At 27.5% G+C, this 25,404-nt stretch overlaps 1 protein-coding gene across 5 annotated transcripts in view; it reads left to right on the top strand.

The window, feature by feature from the left end:
* LOC126742520 (RNA-binding protein Musashi homolog Rbp6) overlaps window positions 1-15,083 on the top strand; it is a 660,776-nt gene extending 645,693 nt beyond the window's left edge. For all 5 annotated transcript variants that reach the window (XM_050449167.1, XM_050449168.1, XM_050449169.1 and 2 more), the window contains one exon: window positions 1,976-15,083. In XM_050449167.1, the coding sequence (XP_050305124.1) occupies window positions 1,976-2,017 (42 nt within the window). In that variant the 3' untranslated portion in view covers window positions 2,018-15,083. The remainder of the gene's footprint in view (window positions 1-1,975) is intronic.
* The last annotated feature ends 10,321 nt before the right edge of the window (window positions 15,084-25,404 follow it).

Genomic DNA, 25,404 nt, shown 5'->3' with positions numbered 1-25,404 from the left:
AAATCTAACCATTTAATAATGAATACGTCTACGGAAGACTAGTATTTCTTGAAGGGTGGTAGGAGAAGATGGAAGATCATTAACAATTCTTATAATAAAAATCCAACAGCCTTTGAAAATTTATTTTCAAGTCACCCAACATCTAGATATACCTACCATGCACCCTTAGGAACTTTTTAATAAAAAAAAAAAGTTACTTCATCATTTTACGCATTGATTAAATTCTATAAAGATCAAGTCTATAAAGATTTTTTATACACCGTTGGTTATTCGATTATCTGCGCTTTAAAATGATGTATGACGCTAGGATAGGATTTTTTTAAAGTTATTAATAAGAGTAGCTCGTTTTAAAATGGAAACACTCTATGGTCAAACTTTCATAAGCCATACACAAAACGTAGACAAGGATTTTGAACAGTTTGAAATCGTAATTTACTTTTAAGATTTAAAGAAAATCCGTAAGCCGAATCACAGTAACTAATAGGTGTACATGTGTACAGTAATTACAAGAGATTCACTTATTATTTAAAAGATGTAAAAGTGCTTAATGTTAGTGTAAATAGTCTTAAATAACAAAAAAGTTATTTGAAAAATCTTCTTTAAGAGTCCTTGACTTGATCGTTCAAAATAATTCCCAAATTTTTAGCAGACTCAACATATGCCAACTTTGCACCATTAATATAAATATCAATAAGTTACTTATTTTGTTTATAACTAGGTTATTTTTATAGTAAAAATCTTACGCGCTCAAATATTGAAGAGAAGAAGAAAATAGACTTATTCGCGTATTTAGAAGAAATATGAACATAAAACTTGAACTTGAAACCGTTCGTTATATTTATTTACTAAAGAGAGAGGTAGAACTGGGCATTCTTAAAATTAATTCATAATTTAAAATATATTTTATTCATGTGTTTTCAATCAGTAAATTACATTGAGATTACATTTCTCAGTTACTTACCTCTCATTAAAAATAATATAGTTTAAGGAATATTTTAATGTAGTGCGTATTTTAGTAATGACTCTTGAGAAATTTCTTTTTCTTTTAAAAAGAGGTGCATATTACCTATGTTAGCTTATGAACTAAAAATTTTTAATAAGGAACTTGATAAAATGTTAGAATTAAGGGTATTGGAACCAAATTTCAGCCAGTAGTTTATTTGCTTAAGAAAGTAGTGGAAATCATAGATTTTCTTTTAATAGTAGGGAGCTTAATAACATTTTAAAACGTGATGTTAATTCTTTTTTAAAATATCCTTCCAAAATTGACTTGAGACACAGTTGTCAGATACCTCGTTCTGAAAGTAAGAAGGAAATAAAAGGTTTTGTAGTATTAAATGCTGCTCATATTTAGCAAAGGTTGATGAATACTCTTCTAGGTCCAGAGTACTCTTGAATGATCTATTTAAAAGCAAAGATAAATAGCAACCTATTGTTCAAATACCCAAAGCAGAAGAAGTTTTATGGAAATATAACAAGATATAATTCCAGCACCAGTTTGGCTTCACATGACTTTTTTCTTATCCTTTTAGTTGCTAGAACTTAGGACACTAGGAGTTTAGATGTTTTGTTAAGTTGGGTTTAAAATTAACAGTTTTAGTAGATCGTGCTTCTTTGACATGGCTAGAAAATTTAAACATCCGATAGCTCCTTGAGCCAGAATGATCAAAATTTTTTTCCAAATTTTGATTTAGCTCATATCCCTGGTCGTAAAAATATACCTGCAGACTTTTTAAGTATGTCGCTGCCTGTGTCACATTTAAATTTCGTAAACTTCGATAGTCTTGAGCAATCAAAACCGCAATTAATAAATGAATTAATATATACAAACCAAAAACTAAAATCTCTTAAGAACACCTTAAGTTAAAACCTTAAAAGTGAACATTTAGTTTTTTAAAATATTAAAATCTCCTGTAACATTGACATATTAAAAATAATTTATAAAATAGCTTAAATTGAATTTTCATTGTTTCAGGGCCCATTGATCCCCGCCGCTTTCACCAACGGCTACCACTGAGCTGCCTATCACAGGCCGGACTATAATAATATAACTAACAATACCATTTGGTCGTCATGTCGTCTCTTCGACCCACAATTCGGTCCTCAATAGGCAGCCAGCGCCTGTGATTCCGTGATCACAAACCCTAATCTGCACTTGTACATTCACCTTTATAATATGTATAATATTAAAACAAACAAAAAATTAATTATATAATATTAATTAATTTATATAATATAATAATATTTAGCACCCGCTGCGCGGTTAACACTTGTTGTTGTATATGTTTGGTGTCTACGAAGTAATTTATTATTAAATTATTGCCTTTGTTGTTTTATGCCGCGGCGGCCTGATGATGGCCTTTTGTCGAAACCCGTTTTTGTTTTTTTTTTCAAATATGACTTTGTATTAAAATCAATGAATTCCCAACACGGTTTCACGCTGCCATAAAAAATATTATGGCTTTTAACAGGCATAACTTAAAAGGACGCGATGAACATTTTTATATTACTAATCATTTGTTTCAAAACCTTTAAATTTTCAACTAAAGTAAGATACTCGTACCTTTATACCTAGACTTTTATACTGTTCTTGATGTCTAGATTTTCCATAGAATTTCTTTTTTATAAATTAGATGCCTTTCACTATCTCGGTGTTAGAATAAAGGTAAGAATATCTCGCTAAAAGAGGCGGTTTCGGCAAAAGTTTACTCTCAGGCAGCAATAAACCCCCATCCCCCACCAAACACAAGCACTATTGGTTAACACTTGCGTTTCTATGAATTACATATGATATATTACAGGGTATCTTTATAGGATACGTTATCCTTACATATTATTATATTAAGGACCAATTTGGCTAACCCTGGATTAAATTGAAATTTTTATGATTAAATTGAAATTTTTATTAAATTGAAATTGATTTAGTTTCTATAATTTTAAATTGTGTTCTTACATTCTAGTTGGTGTAATACATACGTTTTGAGGTATACCAAAAAGAAAACTGTTATTTTTAACAAATTTGTAAATATTTTTATTACTGTTATTCTATATGTCGGACCAGACAGACCAACACTTGTTTATTAAGTTGCACTTTCTTTGTTACCTCGTTTAATTTTTTGCTCGAGTGTGATAATGAATCTCAAATCTGTAGACAGTAGTAGAAAAAAGTTCGCTGTTTAATGCTCTCCAGAAAGCAGATCTGAAGAAACGCCCGTTAAGAGGTAGCAAAGAAGATGCTAGGCATTTAAAAAATTATTTTTTCACGCTTATGTTATACAAAAAAATCAACTTTTAGTGCTTGAATGTAGATTTTACCACTAATTGTAAAGTTAGGCATGTTTTGTCAATTTTGGGGCAAAGTGTTTGGTTCTTTAAGGAAGATTTTTAACATTTATTTAGAGTTAAAAAAAATAATTTTTAATAATAATGTTTTGTTACAGTTACAACTCTCTTTAAGAACAAGCTGGAAACAAGGGTTGTTTTGAGAAGTGAATCGTCCTTGGTTTTTACTTAAATCCTGTTTGAAAATCATTATTATATGACCTTTCCAGATAATTTTGTACTCAAAAAAGTCTGGAAAAGCGTTTTGCTGAAACGTCACTTCGTTATACTTGTCTTTACTTTTTAATGGATTAGTCAAGGAAATTATTGTAAAAATTATAGTCTGTTATTTTCTTCTTTGTCAAAGTTCACAATATGTCTTGAAAAAGCTATTTAAAAAAACTGCAAAGCTTTTTGTTATTTATTACCTTTCGCAATAATTTTTCTTAATTTAAAATTATAAATTTCTAAATTTGAGAATAATAGAAAAGGCATACTTCGTCGGCATACGTCTCTTTATTTAATTTCTAATCCTTGTTCCCTATTTGATTTAATAAGCAATAAGTGTCTTAGCAAGTAAGTTCTATTTGATATTTTACTCAAATTTTCTTAAAAATTCAGCATCTATGTACCTTTCCAGATAACTTTGTAATCCGAGTTTTCTGGAAATGTGCCTTATATGGGTCTAATTTGCTTCATTCACTCAAGAAAAGTTTAATTTTAATGTTTACTATATTCTTGTTTTACTTCTGAAGATAATCATTCATCTCTTTATCTTTTACTTACTATTGGATCTAGGTCGTATTGGAAAGTAATTCCCCTTTGATGTATTACTGGAAAAGCTTGGTTAAATATTACTTCTTCATTTTACTCTTGCGTTTTTGATGGATTAGTCAAGGTAATTATTATAAAAATTATAGTCCCTTATTTCCTTCTTTGCCAAAATTCACAATACAAATTTTTTTTAAAAACCTGTTTAAAGCTAAGACACCCTTTTAATTTTATTGCATTCTTTTTGCCTTTTTTCTAGCAGTCGTTTTTCTTTTAATTTAAGAATAATAAAAAGGCCTACTTTTTTAGGTAAGAACTTAAGGAACGCATTGTCGCTTCTTCTAATTTTTAACCCTTGTTAACTATTTGATTTAGTAAGCAATTGATGTCTTAAGAAAAAAGTTCTATTTGGCATTTTCCTAAGATTTAATAATTCTGCGTCTATGTACCTTTCCAGATGATTTTGTCTTCCCAGTTTTCTGGAAATGTGCCTTATATTGGTCTGATTTGCTTAATTTATTCAAGGAAGGTTTAATTTTATTATTTATTTTATTCTTGTCTTTACTTTGTCTTTTGCTTACTATTGGATTTAGGTCGCTTTGGAAGTTAATATCCTTTAATGTATTACTCATATCTTTATCGAAATTAATTAACCATTGACCTTTCCAAATAAATTTGTATTTCCACTTCTCATGAAAACTTCTATGTATTAGTCTAAGCAAATTTATTTATTCAAGAAATGCTTAATTTTTATTTTTTCTTCATTCTTGTGTTTGTTTTCTAAGGACTATTATGAAACCTTTAGTCTAAGGGCCTAAGAATAGTAATCATAGAAATATTGGCTTAAGGTGTCCTTGTCTGATTTTCTCTTAGATATCTACTTCTTCCTCTAACATAATTTCTCCCTTTTTCCTCTTTTCGTCGTTTTCTTAAATACAAGAATAATTTCAAGGCATCTTCTAGATAATTTCAAGTACCAAAAAAAAGTCCTTCCAGGAAGTCTTTGGTATTCGACTTACTGTTGGTCATCTTGGGAAGTAAATCGCCTTTGGTAATTCACTCATATCTTTACTTTAATTTATTAATCATTGAGTTTTCCAGATAGTTATGTATTCCCAGTTCTCTGGATAATACCCTTAGATTCTTCCAATTTATGTTGTTTTACTAAGAAATTTTTCTTCTTCATTTTTCTCTTTGACTTCTGGTAAATTGATGGTTTACGTACGATTTCTTGCCTTAGGGGAACCTGGGCTAATAAAAGATGTGTCTTAACATCAGCATTCATTTATTTTCAACCACTTGTTTAGTCCCATTATCGAATTTTCCATCAAATTTAGGTAAAAACAAAATTTTATTTTCAACCCTTTTTCCTTCTTCATTTGACATTTGTTAAAAGCGCCTTGAAATGCCAATGGAATAATTTTTAAAATTTTCAAACCTGACTACGTATAGTCCGTTTGTATTGTGTTTAAATAATAAACAGTTGTATTATTTACCATGGAAGATCAGTAAAAGGTAGAAATGAATGCAATATTTTTCAATTACTGACATTATTTTTTTTAATATTGCATAAATATCTTTTAAATGGTAGCTATTATAGAACATTTAACAACATAACTTAACTATATTGGATCCAGGTCGTCTTGAAAAGTATATTCCCTTTGATGTTTTACTTATATCTTCCTGAAAATTATTCAACCATTAGCCTTTTCAGATAATTTTGTATTCCCAATTCTCTGGAAAAGGCCCTTAGATTTATCCAATTTGCCAGAATATGCTGACAGATTATTCTTCTTTCTTTTTATTTTTGACCTTGATTCATTAATGCTCCTATTGCTACGATTTCTTGCAACTATTTTAATATTTCTTTATTCATATTATCTCATTCTTTCTTTTATTCAATTAACGGTAAAGCTTCATCTTCAACCTCCTTCTTTTCACCTAATGGCAAAATTGCTAGTTAATTTACGTTTGCTAATGGCACTTTGAAATGCCTGGAATAATGAACGAATTTATGTTTTAGCCATAGGGATAAATAAATTTTAAAAATGTTACGCATTTTTCCTTAAAGTATTGATTCATTGGCTTTTAAACGGAAGCTACTATAGAATAATTAACAATATAACCCCACTATATTTTGCCAAAGATACAAACATACTTATGTAATGAAATCCAAAAGGTGCCTTTATAAACTTGACGTTCCCAGTTCCGTTAAAGCAACTTTTAATTTTTTTTTTTTTAAATTGTTATGGACTCCTTGCCGATGTTCTTGACAGCAATATGAACGTCAGGCTTATAAATTCATCTTTAAATAAATAATATTGTTAATTTGTAGTATATAATTTATTAACCGTTTAAAGTCTAACTGAAAAAACACCTTGTCTCATTAAAAGTTTGTTTTTCTGTGTGGCCCGCACTTACAGTAGATTCTAGACTATAAATTCTAATATTCGTAAAAATCCCTTTCACATTATTATTATTATTGAAGTGTATGCCTATTATCTCTGTCGGTACTGGGCGAGGCATGATAATTTTAAAGGATATAATATATTAATGTTTCTTGTTATTATGTGGATATTATTATAATTTTTCTTGGGGTAAACTCTTGCCCAATAAAAATTATATTTTCAATGTTATTTTTTATTGTTTTTAAGTTTGTTTTTTGCCAACATAGGCTTGTTATTTATAAAATGATATCAAGTAGGAGATTACTTCTGGCTGAGTGGAATACTGCTTGTGTAATATTTTCTCCAGTACAAATTCCTCCACGATATATTAAAAAAAAAAAAAACTTTTAGGCCGAATGATTGCAGCGGATATACAGAGTGAACCCAATTAAATAGATTTTTTAATTACTATTTGTTAATTTAGTAAAATGTAATTTTTAAGGTGGCGGGTATATTTAGCTAAGGCGTATTTTAAAATTATCTTTAGGATCCTTATAATAATACTCTTCTTATTTGCAAAGTAAATTTTTCAGTTGATCACTTTGTATATTTTTCAGTGTTGCTAATGTTTCTTAGGGCGTTTTCATTAATTAGTCTTGCGCACAGTAGTAAAGAACGGGATGATCATGTAAGTAAAGTAGTTTTAAACAACAATTTTGAATTATTAGTACCTGAATTATAGTTATGGTACTTTATGAATAGTTAGAAGTGAAATAAACTTGTCCCTTTATTCTCTAGAATCACCCCATTTAAACTGATAATGATATCTCATGATTGTACCAATTATAATTAAAAATTTTATTAGTTATGTGATTAATAATAAGTCAACGTTAAAATATATAGTTTTTAATTGATTTCATTAAATTTTATGGTACATAGAAAGAGGAAAAAAGAAACGATTTTAGTTTTATAAAGTTTAATTAAAATTTTATAATTATTATCAATATTTATTTATTTATTCTTTAAACTTATCGAAATTATAAAATTGAATAAAGTAAAGAAATAGTACAGTTTAGAAATTTATGGTGAAAAAAGCCCTTTTTTAATTAACTAAAAGAAATATAAAATAAAAAAAACTTCGACGTCTATACCTTTCCGTCTTTTTTTTATTTAAAATTTAATAGACTTTCTACGTCATAGTCAATTTACAGAGGGGTGATGAACCAGAATTTCTAAACAGAAATGTTCTAATTTAAAAAAATTAATTTGAGGAATTTGGACAATTTTCGTCTTATTTATTAAGTTTTTTAATGCTTAATATTACGCCTCTGGAATTTTTCCTTAATTTTTTTATTCTTTTAGGTCAATACCATATGACACTACTAAAGAATGCTCTTTATATTAAAAAAAAAATATTTTTAATGTAAAAAAACTCTAAATAAGTGACCGTCCTAAAATTTCATTTTTAATATGTCCATAGTGACTATACAGAGGGACAGTAAGCAAGAATTTTCAAATATTAATAAATAAAAAAAAAAATTTTTCATATGAATTTAATTTTAAAATTTTTAACTAAAGGGATCAATTTTCAAAAAATAATTATTTATTTTTGTCACTAATTGAGGTTGGTTAAGGCAATTTTGTAATGGTTTGTAATGCTTAGCTAACATCGAGAATACAGGGGCGATTTTATTAATTAATTATCTCATTCTTTAAGTATGTTTTTTTTATATTATCCTATACGGGGAGCGTCCAGTAAAAAACGCACATGTCCAATGAAAGTAGTTTTGAGAAATACTTTACAAAAACTGCTTACGGACAAGCAATAACAATAAATAAATGTTTTCAAGATGAACATTTATTTGAAGACTTCAAAATGACACTTTTATAAGGATTGCAATTTAACTAGAAAACAGTTTGGAGAATAAGTAAACAATCGCCTTTTAATTTTGGACATTATACATTTTATTCAAATCTTATGGATATCTGAAGTTATACATATAAACTTCTATACTTTCTTCAGGTGCTAGATTTCCATAAATGATGTTTTTGAAAAATTCCAGCTCTGAATGTTCCTCCCATTTGACTTTCGTTTCTTCATTATTAAATTATTTTTCTAGCAACTGGACTTTTTCGTGTTCGACATAGAATATTCTTTTTTTAAATAACTGATATGTAGTAATCAAAACTGAAGTAAAAAATCCAGAGCCGTACATTAAAAAGTTAATAAAATTGTGGTTTGTGGAAGATGTCAAAAATTTCGAAAATGTAATAATCAAATTACTCAAAATTGTTATATACTAACTGACCCATAAATTGGAAATTTCAGGGTGATTCTAAATGAAATTTAGAAAAATATAGATTATTTATTTTTCTACCTACTATTCCTATAACACCCAGGTCATAATTATTTTACAGAGGGATAATGGGCACGAATTTTCAAACGATATTAAATTGATTTTGAAGGCTTGTTTGCATGTTGTGATATTTAATTTAATTTATAATTTTGTACCAAAGTACCAATGTTTGTCCAAGCCCTCACATGGTAAAAACACAACAAAATATCAAATTTTATTTAAAAATAGATAGAATAAAAAAAATTAACGATGCCAAACCACAATTGAGAAATTATGAAAAATGCCCGAAACATTAGCAACACTCCACAAACTCTAGCTAAAAACCTTTAATAATTTATATAAAAATGGCTTTGCCCTCTTTTATGTATTATATTGGCAAATATTTAAAGCAACATATAGGTAAGAGTAACTTATAAAAAAAAAACTATAAGTAGTTAAGCAAAAATTATGTAAATCTCTAAGTGAGTCAATAAAAAGCGACTTTAAAGTAATTTACTTATTATGGGGTGCCACAAAAAACCTAACTAAGGGATATTTTTGTGACACCCTGTAAATCAGAGCTAAGTAAGGTCAACTTAAGTGAAAAGCCGATGAACAAACATAATGACGCGTTGTGGCAAATTAAATAATTTATATTCAGTTTAGCCGATTAGTTAGAAGAAGATAAATAGTTGCAGACAGTGTAAGGTGGAAAAAAGAGCCAAACGTTATTTTTTTAACAAGAAAATGTGAAACGTGTAAATGTCAATTAATTTACTAATAATTTAGATTCAGATGTGCGTAAAGCGCTCTAACAGTTAGATTCACAGTTTTTAGTAGTTTGTTTATTTTTTTTTTAATTAATTGCTTTTGGTGTCTAATATGGTTTCATTCCATTTATTGAACTACAGTATTATGTAGCGTTGAGGTCAATAGAGAAATTTAGATAAGGGTTTTTATCCCGGTAAAATGACCATTTTGATGGCCACGTTACCGGGGGGCTGTTTTATAACCAACAAAAAATGTGATTTTTTAATAAACTTTAATAAATATTTAGTCATTATATTTGGCTGTCGGTAACCAAGGATTAGATAGGATAAAAATAGGGATATTGGAACGCGTACAGCCGTTGCCAGGGCAATCCGATGGATTTAAACATGACCAAAGGTATTTAAAAATGTCAATACTATTGTCAATCTGGACTATAGTTTTGGGTTTTTTTTAGGGTGTTATGCAGTTTAAAAAATTAGGTATATTGTGTTTTCGAATTAATTATTTCTTTCCTTTGTGTCCCTATTAATAAACTTAACATTTTTATATATTGGATGCATTTGAAGGGGAAGAAACTTTAAATATTTCACAAATGTGTACTTAAAACTCTTTTATTTTTTACTTAATAAAATTATTAAATCTTAACAGCCTCTTTAATGCCTATTATAAAAATTAAATTACAATTCCCGTGAAAAATTATTTAATATTACTGGAAATATAACGAATAATTCCTAAGAAGCAATTGTGAAATAATTTCATACCCTTCGGCACGGATCCGTTTTAATATAGCATCAATCAATATGTGAGGCCCAAGAGGTATTATTAATAAATAAACCCAAAAATCCACTTTAATCATTTTGTATGCATAACTTAAATGGATGTGAATAGCGTTATCACTTTAAATCAATATAATTTTATTGGGAAGATTTTTTTAGGTTTAAAACATAACTAGCTGACATTTTAGTTTTTTTATGCCATAATATCAACCCGTTTCAACAATAAATGTAAACTAAAATAACTATATATTCCCTTATAACATTTAAAATCTACTTCCTAAATAAAAAACCCATGCATAACTTAAATGAAAGTGATTGTCATATTCATTTCAAATTCTTAATATTTTGGCTTTTATGGACCATTGACTATTTTTTATTAATTATTTCTTGATCCTTTAATTAAATAAAATAATTAAATTTATATCTATAGTTTTTAAAAACCAGGAATAAAATTGAAAACCACTGTAAATGCCCAAAAAATATTTATTCATTCTGGAAAATAATATCAAGTTCCTGGGAGATATACAAAATTACTACCAAATTATCTTGGAAAAGTATGATGAAATTGGTAGACTGCCAACATTGCCTAATATAAAAAATTATTTCCAATACCTGGATAAACGTGAGCAAATGTTTAAAATCACTAAAAAAGCAAAAATTGCGTCAAATTCCTGGATTAAAGCGAAAAATTCCTAAAAAGATAATTGGAAAATTAATTCATACCTTCCGGGTATTTTACACATTTTTATGAAAAATTGTGTTTTAATATAACATTCAATATGTGTGCTCAGGGAGTTAAATAAACCTTAAAATCCAGGTTTTAACAATAATTTTAAACGAAAGTATGTATCTCTACATTGCCGAATGGCGTTTTAATTTACTTCTTAAATAAAAAAAAAATTACGCATTACTAAAATGGATGTGATTGATATACTCATTTTAGATTCTTAATTTTTTGTTTTTTTATGAACCGTTAATAATTTATTTTTTTAATTCTTTCTTGGTCCTTTGGAAACATAATCTAATATATATATATTTTAAATACATGGAGACTTAAAGTAGGAAATGAAGTTAATGCCAAAGATATGAAAAATTACTTTTATATGCCAGAAATAAAAGAAAAAATTTCTCTAAACGCATATAACAAAACTTCTTTTTTCTGATGAATTTTAAATGCCTGGAATAAAATTGAAAATTAATATAAATTCTTAAAAAAAATATTCTTACTTTCTGGAAAATAATTTGAAGATTTTGGAAGATATACAAAATTACTACCAATAAATCCTGGAATAGAAGAAAAAAAATTCCTAAAAGCATTAATAAGATGGAAAACTACTTTAAAGACCTTCGAATATAGAAAATTGGGTTCCAATTTTCGGGAAACCTGGAAAAATATTTACTTAGTTAATTATTTAATAAAATCACGGGAAAAGCACAAATTGTGTCAGATTCCTGGAATAAAACAAAAAATTCAAAGAGGTATTATTCCACATCTATGATTTTTCATGCATAACTTAAGTGGATCTGACTGACATTATTTATTTTTAAACTTTAGACTATTTCAATTGTATGTATTATATTTAGTTGTTGGTTAAAAATGTTGTATATCAAAAAAATTAAATATTCTAGTACAATAACATTTATTGTTCACAAAAGTAACTGCACCATACCCAATGGCATTTGAAATTGTCTTCCTAAATAAAAAAACCATGCATAACTTTAATGAATATGACACATTAATATTAAATAAATTACTACTCTGATTTAAGTTGCTTAAATGTCTTATTAACCACAAAGCAGTAAATATTTTAAGTTAAATTTAAAACTAATATGCATAACCTAAAAGGCTTTTATAATAATTTTTTGGTTCATTATAGTTTATTGATATTTTGAAATTTGCTCATCAAATGTTATGCACATAAAACTGTCCTTTAAAATAAATATAACTAATAATACAAAACATATAAGCAATAATACAAAAACAAACACATCATTTTTTTAAACTGCATAAAACCCTCAATATAATTTCAAAGAAGAAAAACCAAAAAAAAAGTCAATGCAAAGCAATACGTAGGTAGTTAAAAACAAATGAAAGTATAAGTTTCCGTTTTGTATTTTTAATATCTATGAAACTGTGTTATATTTCTTTTTTAATAATTAAATAGAGATAAGTTTAGAGAAGAAAAAAAAGACATTTTATAGTGGATCGGTCTTGTTAGTTTTCATCTGCAGTGTAATTCATTTCCATTATGTACATTACGGAAATTCGACTTTTAATTCGTTAAGTGAGGAGGCTTAAATATCTTATGAATAATGCGTTTATTTGTTGTATTAACTAAACCGTAATGATCTCAAGAGACTATTGGTAGCTAGATTTTTTATTATTGTTTTAGATAAGAATATACAGGGCCTAAATTATTTTAGCAAACAAATTTCGATGAAAACGGACCGATTCGACCGAGCCGAAGATTTTAAATTAAAAATCGCTAATTAAACAATATCTTACCCTAAAAAGTAAAATTTTGTTTTTTTAATATTCAAATCGTAAAGTTAGGTCCGTGGAACAGGGATAAATTTAATAATATACCTACTCAATAATAAATAAGACGCGTATAAAAGACGTAATTGAACAACATATCAGCTATTATCGCGGACAGCTCGGCAGTTATATTGAAGAATCACTTCAAAAATAAGAGTTTTAATGGGTTGAATGAGCTTTACACAAGGCAGGTAAAAATAATAAAATTAATAGTTCGAAAATTTAATAATATACTTTTTTTGAAAGTAATCGTATTGATCTAATAGCTAGGAATAAATTAAAAAGTTAACGTTTAATATTAAAACTTTATAAATATATGTACTTAAAAAGGTTTTTTTTTTTAAGTTAATTTCGAAAAATTCTAAGAGCTTTTGATGTGATTCTTTTCGTCAAAAATCTCCAATTTATTAAAACTTACTTGCGTCCATTCCCAATACGTCACGTTCGTTTAATAAATGCGGATTTTTTACAATATTAGTCCCCCTATAGAGGCTAGAGATAGGATAAATTATGATGTAATTCAAAAAAAAGGTATTTTCAAAAAAAAAATGATATCTCGACAATATTATAAATTAACTCTATATTCGTTTAGTTTTGAGTTAGTTGTATTTTAAAGAAAAAAACTATATCGTGGGCCTTATACTATACATTGAAGTTTAAATTGTGCTGTCCAAATTTTTTTAATATTATTTTTTTTGTTTATTACTTATTTATTGGTGTTTGGTATATAGTAAAAAAATTATTTACGCAAGGGTTAAGATACTTTGATGTTTTTTTTTTCTAAAAGAGTATATTTATGCATAACTTAAATGGACGTGATTGGTATTGTTTGGTAAACATTTATCGTTAGGACCCTTATAAGTAAAATCGCTTAAAAGTTATATTATATTTTATCAACAAACCTCTTTAACAGTAAAAATACTCAATTTTTAGTAATTGATCATTTTATTAAAAATAATGCATAACTTCAAGAGACACGATTGTCATTTTATATCAAATATTTAATTTTAAAGTTAAAGGTAATATTTTATTTTGATGAAATTTTAATTGCACTGGTGAAAATCAAAGTAAAAACCCTTAAGTTTGTTGAAGGAAAATATTTAAATTATCTTAACCTTAAAACCTTAAATTAAGTAAGACCTTAGGAAAATCCGTCGGAAAGTCAATTTTAAACTATGTACTAGCTATTTACTTTACTATATATCATACACTTCCTAAAGTATTAATGCAGAGTGTCTGAGAAAAAAACACTTTTGACACTCAACTTCCTATGGAACGCCCATAAAAAAAAATATCGGCGTAGGTACCTTAGTTTTATACTTATACTGTGTTGATTTCGTTATTGTACCTAAAAAAACGGTTATTTTGTTGAATGTATACAAGTTGTATATATTGATATTATGATATAATTGATATACATACATATATACTCTAATTTATAATAATAATAATTATAATTAAAAAAGTAGTTGATATATTAAAAGAATATTGTGGCTGAGGGCGGTGCCCATTTGTATAGCCGCCCTTGCTATGTCCTTGTGTTTCGATAACCCCGGTCCATTTGTTAACCTGTTTTCACCATATAATTTATAAAAAAAATCTCTTTCATTCATTATATTAGCTTTTTAACATATTAAATAATACCGAAAGCCAAAAATAAAAACGTATGGTGAAAATACGGTGTAAATGTTTTAAGAAAAATAAATAAATAAAATTTTTGGCCACCTAAAGGCTTGTATATGCAATATCAAAAAGCAATAACCATACTCCTTCATTGGACGCTTTTGAATTTTAAAATTAAGAATTATATTAATATTTAAACAAGTTATTGTAAGTAATTTTAATGATCATAAATTTTACACTATATTATATGGATGCGAAGGGGCAAAATGAAGAAAAATTTGCTACAGACCCGATTGTATGTACAGCTAGCAGTTGTAAATTAAGAAAAATGTGTTGTTGATGGCCAGTGGACTAGAAAACATAATAATTATGTGGTCGATTTTTGGCTATATTTAATATATATGCCCTCACGTGGGGTTTTCATGTATATCTTAAACAGTGCGTTCTACAATGTAAATACATATTAATATTATTATTACAATTATAAGAAATGAGGTTCACAACGTGCCGTGTGTGTATGTGGGAATAAAATATAATATGGACATTGTTCAAAATATGATTTGTTGTTTTTTTTTCTCAACCCTTTAGTGAGTATGGTAGATCTGGTAAGTATATTAAGAATATTGGAAAATTTAATGCATAATTTTAATGGAGGCCTTTTTGCTTATAAGTCATTAAATTGCAATTGAAATATAAATTAGCACTATTTAAATCTTTATAAAAAATAGCCAAGAAATTGGACAAAAGTGCTGAAAATAAAGAGCATTTTTAGAAAAAATTAAATTCGGTTTAGTAGTTTTTTTAAATAATAAAATAATTATTTTTAATTTGACTAATTTTGCAATTCGTAATTTTTATAAATAAAATATTAAATTTCTATATATATTCTTTTTAATTGGTACATCTATAAATTTTAGTAGAAAATGACGAAAGTACCAGAATTTAAAAAAGTTTTAGGATTTAATCGGTTTCGTAGTTTTCAGAGTAAATTATCCTAAAAATTAATTAGCAATGATGCAACTTCCAGAAAAATATATTTTGGCAAAATTTCGTGGTGTCTTATTAATCATTTATATAAGTGACAACAAAACGTATTGAATTTCCTTTATAAGTTCTTAACAATAATTTTATTCTTAACTACTGTTTTGTTCATATAAAGAAAAGGGGTTTTAATAGTCTAATTTTTTTTCCTGGCGCATTTGCCACTTATGCTGAAATTTTATAGAATTTTTTGCCATTTAAATAGGCTTAAAATTAAGTTTAAAAGAATATTCTGATTACTTCGGCTTTTGAAAAAATATCCATTAAAGTTATAATGTAATTTTTGAAGTTACTTATTTAATTTTTAAATTAATTATTAAAAAACAAACAAATATTCCTTTTACTTTTGTATATTTTGTTAATTTGCCTTTTCTTACTGTTATATCTTTTTTCATGTAAGTATGTATATGTCTCATTTCATGTTTTTTCATCCACCATTTCTACTAACATTTTACTTACTACTTTATAATAAAATATAAGTTTTTTTCAAGAACCTTCGCCATTTTATGTGAATATATGAATCTGTATTATAAGCTTGCATTTTTTAATTTCCAAACCACTTGCCATTAGGATTATATAAATTAAAATGATTATTTTTTAAATTACACAAATTCTACCATTACTAGACTCTGTGCTTGTGTCTATTTAAATAAATTTGAATTCAAGTGAAAATATTTTTTTACATTTTTTTTACAAGATTTTAATTTACTTTTATTAGCGCACTAATTATTTAAGCGTTTTATTTGTAACCGATACCTACTAAACCTATTTTTAAAGTTTAAAATCCAGAGAGCACCATTTAAACCAATGGATGTCTCTTTTTGGACATATCGGCTATTCTATGGTTATCGGAAAATTGTTTAAACGATATCCAATGGACAGTCAAATGACATACTCTCGGACATCAATTTGGAATTCAATATTTGTCCAATAATTTACACGTGTCTGGAGCAATTTCTTTCCAACTTTAATTTTTATCGAGAAAGCTGTAAAAAATATACTTAAATGCGAATTAATTAAAAACCGATTTTTAAATAATTAAAAAACTGAAAATATTTAAGATAAGAGGTCCAATGAGGTCCACTCATAAAACTTTTTTAAAGTTTTTAGATGCTAAATACAAATCAACTTTTTTAATAAAATTATGCATAACTTTAATGGAGTCGACTGTCATTTTTTAAAAAAAAATTAAATTTCATTGAAGAACACAATAACTTCAAGATATCAAATAATATATGGATGTTTTTTTTTTCATCTTTCTAACTTTCGTCCCTTTTGCTATAGACGATCGGTTAGAAATTTTTGTATTTTTTGCCCGAAAATATGCTTCGTTTAAAAATAATTTAAAAAAGATTAACCGTTGCAAATGCGATTATTATACTTTTTTAGAAATTTAATTTTCCAACCTATTAGTACAATAATAGGAATACAAATGGATACCCCAAACCGGTAATCCTTTGGATGTCTTGTTTTTTTCTACTTGTACATACTTGGACGAATTCTGAATGTCTATTGGATATCCAGTGCTATATGAGTAGAAAGTTCCTATTCTAAAAGTGATATTTTATATTAATAAAACTTCAACTAACAAAACAAATAATTTTATTCAACAAGTCTGTGAAGAATATAATTAAATTAAAAATAATTAAAAACTGAATAATTTTTTAAGATAGGTGAACCTAATAAAACTTTTTTGATTTCATAGAAAAATACTGATTAATCAGCTTTTTTAATAAAATTATGCATAACTTAAATGGGCACGACAGCCATTTTCTATAAAAAATTGAAATTTAAGCGTTTTACGTATTTTATTGCTTGGAAGTAATATTTTAGCATACTAAAATTATAAATTTATTAAAATTAACCATTAAATTAAAATTCTAATTGATAAACATATATATTAACTCAAAAATATAAAAAATTTATATTATTATTATATGTATAAATCAGCTTTTTAAACAGGAACTATGCATAACTTAAATGGACACGATTATAATTTTATATTAAACAATACATTTTAAGCTTAGAGATGATTTTTATTAAATTTCAATCCGCTAGTCCAATATTTGATGCTCTCTGGGTAAAACATTTCTGTCCCAATTTAAAAAAAAAATATATTCTTCTAGCGCATTCGCCATTTATCACGATAATTTTTAAACCAAAATTTATTGTTAAATTACACCATTTTGGTCTGTTAGTTTGAGCCTTTCGTTTTAACTGGATTTAATGTAAACGATACAAAAAAATGCCTAAAAATTAATAAAATATAAATAAAGCAGTAAAACTGTCATCACGGCTCATTTTACTACATTACCGCTTAATTTCCATAAATCATCTTTTTCATAATCGTGCACGCAGAAAACGTTTAACAGATCCACCCTCCTACTGAGGGCGGAATTATAGGGCCTCGCCATAATTTCCGACTTTAAATTGGGCAAAACGCTGGGCCAGATTAAATTAGGAAGGGCTGCAGGTACCATTTAGCCGAAAATTCGCCCCATGACGACGCGAACCCCGTGCAGGAAATTGTTTTTTTGATAAATGGACGCGCGAATATTTTCATTTCGTTTCGATTTCGGACGTCAATAAATGTGATATTTTATCTATACGGTCGTTATATTTTATTTTAAATTTATGACCGTATTGAATGTAGTCGATTGCTGGGCCAAAAATATATTTTTCGGATTGTTTTTGTTTTATGACAGGTCCGAGTGTGACGGCTTTTAAAATTTATTTATTTTATTTATATATATATTTGGTGTTTGGCACTATATTCTATATTAAATAATAAACTTAAGGTTTGCCTTAATAATAAAGCTGTGTCACATTTTTTACATACAGGGTGACAATTTGAAAACAAACAAGATTTAATATTGCCTCCGCCAATGACAGTATTAAGGGGGACAATTTTTGAGGCATTTCTTTAATTATTTTGTGTTCCTTTTAAAATTTTACATAAAAAGTTTTTTTTTTTAATCGTGACTTAATCTCACAAATAAGTGAAATGTATTTTATGTATATTTAAATAATGCAACTCCTTGGGAAATTATGATAATCATAATGAAATACTGGAAACCTTACCTTTATGAATTGTTGGCATCTTGGGGTCTCTAGATTGCCTTGTACAATTATAAGAAATTATAGACATTTTTAATTTAAAAATTGGCTTAAGCCAAAAAAAAATGTCTATACCTTTTTTTAACAATAACACAAAATAGGCTTAATCTCACAATCGTTTCTTTAATGTTATTTAAAAATTGGTGAAGGTGCTTAAGCGTTTAAATAATACAAAAAATAATAAGATCTTAATAAAAATAAGAAATATGGTCTTCCGTGCGTAACTCGATCAAATGCTGAAGAAAACTATTTGTTTTTTGCCAACGTTACGAATTATATTTAGTTAATCTTCAAGGCTCGAAGTCGCAGCTTTTTCGCGTTAACGTAAAATATTACAGGGATAAAAAAATTATATATCACAGTTTAAGGACGCAATAGAATTAAAATATAATGAAATAAAATATATAATGTGAACAAACCGGTAGAGTATAAAATTTATTACTGGCAAAAATTAAGTGGTTTTCTTCGTCATTTGACCATCTAAGGAACCACATATCATTTCTTAATTTTAGATCATCAATACAAGAATAAGAAAATATTTTTAAACTTTAATTAACGGTTTGACAGAAAATGGTGAAAGTGCCGAAAAAAAAAGTGTCGATGCCAATTAAATGAATATCAAAAGTATTTTTTCATATAATAATATATAGCATACTGGTAAAATATTTGTTACGAAATGGCGAAGGTGCTAGAAAATAAAATATAGGATCTGATTATAAACTAAATAGTTTTTCATCAATTTCTTAAAAAAATAATTCTGCATCTTAGGTTTATTTATTTGTTTAAGTAATTGCTAACGTAATTAGAGAAGCCTGCGTAAAAATTTGATTAAAATAATTTCATGTTCCCTATAAAATGGTGAAGGTGCAAATATAAATTTAGTATTCAATGACTAATGGTTCAGATTTATTATCTTCTATCTAATAAAGCATAACTAATAAAGGGTTCTAGTACCATTAGGACTCCCATCTCAATCAACTGAAGCGGAGAACTGCATATTCTTAATTTCAACATGTAAATGAGTTTAAAAATTAAATTTGTTCGCGTGGGATGTACGAATCCTTTCTAATATTTACCGTAAACTTTTTCTGTCAGTCAGTCGGATTCAAGTGTAATTTAGCAATGTTATCCTTTCATCTAGAGAGTGATTGTGCAGTGAACCCGATCCAACAGGAGCGAAGCCATCTGCCTGGTTCAACAATACCTTTGAAGCGCAATGTTTGCTTTTCCCGTTTGTCCTTTAAAATCATGTAAAAATTATCCGTCTGTTTAATTTGTCTCTGTATGCATAAAAGATTTTTCGATTGAAAAAACGTTTTTTGTTTGCTCGACATGGTTCGACCCTTGTAATTTCCAAATTTAATAAAATCTGTTTAAATTTCGATACGGACGTCGGCGTTGCCTCGCTCCTACTACTCGTATATGGTTAAAGTTTATTCATGCAATTTGTATGATGTTTGCCCAGTATTATTGTTATTTAATTACAATGGTATGCGATGGAGGATTAAAGATTAAAAATCACTATCACGTAATATTCGCATCAAGTTATAATCAATTTTTCATATCAGAAACTTCCAATGGATTATGAAAAGAAAGCAAATATGATCCCAGTCTTATAATAATTTTAATATGGAAATTATAATGTTGGAAACTTGATTATCTTGCATCTTCGCCATTTTCTGACAAGCTACTAGTTCAAAATCAACTAGAAATCATAAAGCACCTATTTAAATATAGACATTAAAAAACTGTTTTTAAATCCATCATGCATATTTTAGACTTAACAATGTAATTTTTCTGGTGCCTTCGCCATTTCTCTCACATTTTAAATATATTTGTATGAAACCGTTCAAGTTTTGAATTCAAGTTAATGAAACTATTTCTAAATTCAATATGCTTATTGCAGGATTTTAAAAAAATTCTGGGCCTTCGCCATTCCTGAAAAAATTATAATATGTTTGTGTCAAGCCGTAAAGATGTTTTATATTTTTTATTATGTATTTTATTTATTTTTTTGTATTTTTTTTATACCACTTTCGCCACATTCCTGTAAACGGTAAATTCAAATACATTTTTTATAGATCAACCTTCTACATCCAAAACTTAGAGAAAACTATTCTAATAAATTATTGAGAAAACCAAAATTATTCTAATCTTATATGAATTAAAGTATGAAAATTATAAGATTAACAATTTAATTTTCTTGCCCCTTCGCCATTTTCTGACCAGCTATTAATTTAAAATCAACCCAGAAATCATTAGGGATTTATAGATAGGGACCTGTTTAAATTGAAACATTAGTTATTTCTAATATTCTAATTATGGATATTATAGAATTTAAAAAAATATTTTCCTGATGCCTTAAAATAAAATTAATTTTTTATTTTAATTACTTCTAAGATTAAACTTTAGAGTATTTATTTTTTCAGCACTTTCACCATTTTCTGTCAAACCGTTAATTCAAATTCAAAAATTCTTTTGTGTATGCGAGATTACAAGAGAAATGTTAAGTAAATAAAATAAGGAATTTATTTTAAATTATATATATTTTCTGGCACCTCTGTCACTTCTTATTACATTTTTAATGTTTTTATTACAGCTTACTGGTTTCCATGTAATTTAAAAAATATTCATAGATTTCCAAAAAAAAATTTTAAAATTAAAAGAAAAAATTGCTATAGAAATATTCTGCTAGATTCACGCTATTGAACACAAGTAGAACTTAGATATTTGAGTTTATAAGTGGTGGTATATAATGACAATGTCTGTTCTCTAACTACTACTCACTTTAAAGCCGAATAACTAAAAAGCTAATTGGAATATTTTCATAAAACAAAAAGCATGATAATCACTAGAATATTGTCGTAAAATTTTATGCTACATTTAGACTAGTAAAAATAAGTATATTTCAGATATATGAGTTTATAAGTAGTAGTGTCCAACGACAATGTTTGCTCTCTCAGGGGATTTCTTACTTTACAGCCAAAAATGGTAACATTTGAGGATCTATTCAAAATATCAACATTTTCATGTAAATCTATAATAATTTTCGTACTTTTTAACCTAATTAAGTTCAATCTATTTGTGCCTCCACCACTTCTACGTCATTTAGCGATTCAAGGGGACTTACAGTCTTAAAAAAAATCGTTAATTTTTTATATACAATCTCGTATATAAAATTACGCACGTAAAATAAAATAAGGCCTAATTTTTGCCATGTGCTTTCACCATTTCTACTTAAATTCTACGTAATTATTTAGTAATTTAAGAGGTCTGAATTTTAATTTATCTATATATGACATAAACTAGTTCGTAAGGTGTAAAACTTTTTTTTTATTCATTCTATATTTTGTTAGTAATTATGTATATATTCAAAGGTCGAAACATCAAAAAAAAATTAAAATTTTTATTTTGTAATATATTTGCCATTTTTCTCTTTAAGCTATAAAATGTATTACAGAATTGTTATTTTAATAATTATCGGACCAATTTTAAATCAATTTTGAAGTGTTGCTTTCGATGTAATGCACCTCGTCATTTCTACATAATTATTTAGCACTGCAATCGTCAAAATTATTTTTTCTGGTACCTTCACCAATTCCATTTATCGCCATTTCTTCATCAATTTTTTTAAATGCATCTGAGCTGTATTATGAAATGTTTTTTTTTTAATTAAGCAATCATGTGTTAATTTTATACAAATTTCAATTACTTTTTTTCTTAAAATCACTTTTCACTTAAAATGTTAAATTCACAAGTGGGAGTTAAGTCGTAACATTTATAAAATACGCTTTTCAGAAAATTATTTTACATAAACTTTTCTTGGTGATTATCTCATGCTCTATTTAAATTCGAAATATTGTAAGTAGGGCATTCTATAGTAAATACAAACTATGCGGTTAGATATAATTTTTTCCTGAAGATGCTAACGTAGTTCGCGAAACACGCATAGAGATTAAAATAATTTTGATAAAATTAAAAACTCTTATTAAGTTAACTGAAATAGTCAATATTGGCGCTTTTAAATTCCCTCCCTTTTACTCCTAAAAGCATCTCTCTTACTCTAAAATACACGATAACAAGTCACTATTTAAACAATATAAGATATAAAAGATTAACGTGAGTTATAAAAGTCAAAAATGATCAAAAGTTCTAAAAAAATTAAAATCTTAAGATTCTAGTACCATCGCACATTTTAAGCATCATTTATACCTTTTGACCTATAAAATGTATTACGAAATTGTTATTTTAATTGCACAACCTCTTGTCATTTACTTTAAATTATTTTGTTTGGTCTAGCGCATCCACCATTTCTACATTTAGTCATTTAGCAGTTTAGTGGTCAAAACGACGCTATAAGAAGTTACAAATAAGATTTAAAAAGAAATTTTTTTAAATAGCCTTTTCCTGGCGCATTCACCATTTATTCACCCTCTTTCTAATTTCGACATATTGTAAGTAGGAAATCTTACAGTGAATATAAAATATGCAGTTAGATTAAATTTTTTTCGAATCGAAATAGTGCAAATGTATGCTTCCCGTTACTCCTACAAGCATTTCTCTTACTCCAAAATACATGATGACAAATCGATATTTCTCTATTCAAACTTATCGGGGCTTCCACTTGACAAATCACACAATACAATATACCAAGAATACACGCTGCACTCCTTTATCAAATTATCGTTATTATCTGAATCCATATTTGGCAGCTTCTGAACGGTTTCATAGGCAAAGAAATTTAAAAAAAAAGTTTTTAGTTAAGAACTCCTTCGTGGTTATAAAGCATATTTCCTATTAAGAAGTTTCGGTAATTACCGGAATTCGAACAACTTTGATTCCGACTAAATCAATTGAGCTAAGGAAAACTTATAATTTAAGATTGGAAGTTTATTCGCTTTTATTATTAAAGATTAAAGATATGGAAAATTCAAGTTGATATCAGCGGTAAATATTGGTTTTTTATTTATAATCGATTGATAAATTATCCGAGAAAACTGTGAGAATAATCAGAGCTTATTTATTTTAATACTGGCTCATTTTAAAGGTTTAATAACCATAAAACAAATTATTTTGATCCTATATTCAGGCTGAATCTATCGCAGAAGATAAATGATCGACCATCAGAGACCAATAATTTTAACCCATACCGCGGCACTTTTATGGATTTTATTCCATATTTGCAGGTAAATCTTTCGGAGATAGAGAAATAAATCAAAGTGAACTGGGTCAGAACGGTGCCTCTAAAGTTTCGAGTGGCTGAGTGCACCGATCTTACCTCCACGTTCCTGCAGAAACTGCGGACACTTATGTCTCTTTTTAAATCCAATACTGGATTACTTATGCCTTTCAATGGAACTTGTTATTATCTTTCACGGCACATTAACCACGCTCCTGAAAAATAAAATAATATTTTCCTCAATCCTGGCATAGAATACTTAAAGTTCTTATTTTTTGAAAATTATATAGGAAAATCTATATTAACGTAAACCGCTTTTTCAGTACGATTTAATTCAAGCGTATTATGAATAAAAATGTTCTTCGCCGATGGAAAACTCGCTTAGGCAAGGACGGCGTTTAGCAAATGTGCAAGGAAACACTTATGGAGGGCTTTAATATAGGGAAGCACTCCACTTAAAAATGAAACAAAATAAAAAGGAGCCCGCATCCGCTAAGTTCTAATACGAATAAAACCGCCCCTAACAGTTTATAATACCGTTTATTCGTGGGTAGGATAAAAATAATAAAGCAGTCGCGTACGGTATTAAAAGAGACCATTCGAGCAAGATTATACAGAAATAATCGCTTATGAAAATATCTGCCACGTAATAACCACTCCAGCTTTCCAGTTTATTTTTACACCTTGTTTGTTTTTAGTTGATTTGATTACGTGTCGGGAGACAATGTTGCCTTATTCCGAATTAGCTGCGTATTTATTATTTTTACGTTGCCAGGGTAGTTTAAAATTACTTTAATAAGAACTGTATTAACAGGAATGCAGAAAATATAAATTAAAGGAAATAGGGCTATTGGCTTTAATGGTGTTCCAGGATTTATTCTTACTTTAGAGTTACTCTCCCACTAGGGCTATATGGTGATATTAGATATTATATGTCTGATCAACGACACGGGAATTCAAATTGATGCTGTATTCACCGACTTCTAGAAAGCTTTTGACAAAGTTAAACAAACTATCATAATTAATGCCCTTTAATGAATGAATGTAGTACCTGCTCTTATGTTGTTGATGTCTTTGTGGATACCAGTGGTTTTAGGGCGAATTCTTACCCTAGTGATTCGAGTGTTTTTCAGGGGTGAAATTTGCTACCATTAATTTCTGTTGCGTCAATGAATACTATGACTGCTTTTTTGTGTGCTGAAAAGTGTTCTTTTTAGTTGATGAGCATTTCTTATAGGATGATCTTGGGGTGAAAAATATTTTTTTTCTTAATACACATATGATATATTATTATCATTAAATATACAATATTTATTCAACAATATTTTAGTAAATTTTTGGTTTTGGTATATTTATCAACCGTATATGGTTAAGGTATAATTATTCAACAGTAGAATATATGTATGTCATACACGATTCTGTTTACAAAAGGGAGAAAATTTCGGTATTTAAAAACATTGACCCGGGATTTACGTATCTAGTTTTTAAACTTCATTACTTCACCTCAAATATTTAATAAATTTCTTTTGAAAAATCACCATTT

Source organism: Anthonomus grandis, chromosome 11 (assembly GCF_022605725.1).
Source record: "Anthonomus grandis grandis chromosome 11, icAntGran1.3, whole genome shotgun sequence".
Classification (NCBI taxonomy): domain Eukaryota; kingdom Metazoa; phylum Arthropoda; class Insecta; order Coleoptera; family Curculionidae; genus Anthonomus; species Anthonomus grandis.
This window is presented reverse-complemented; position numbering and strand designations above follow the sequence as displayed.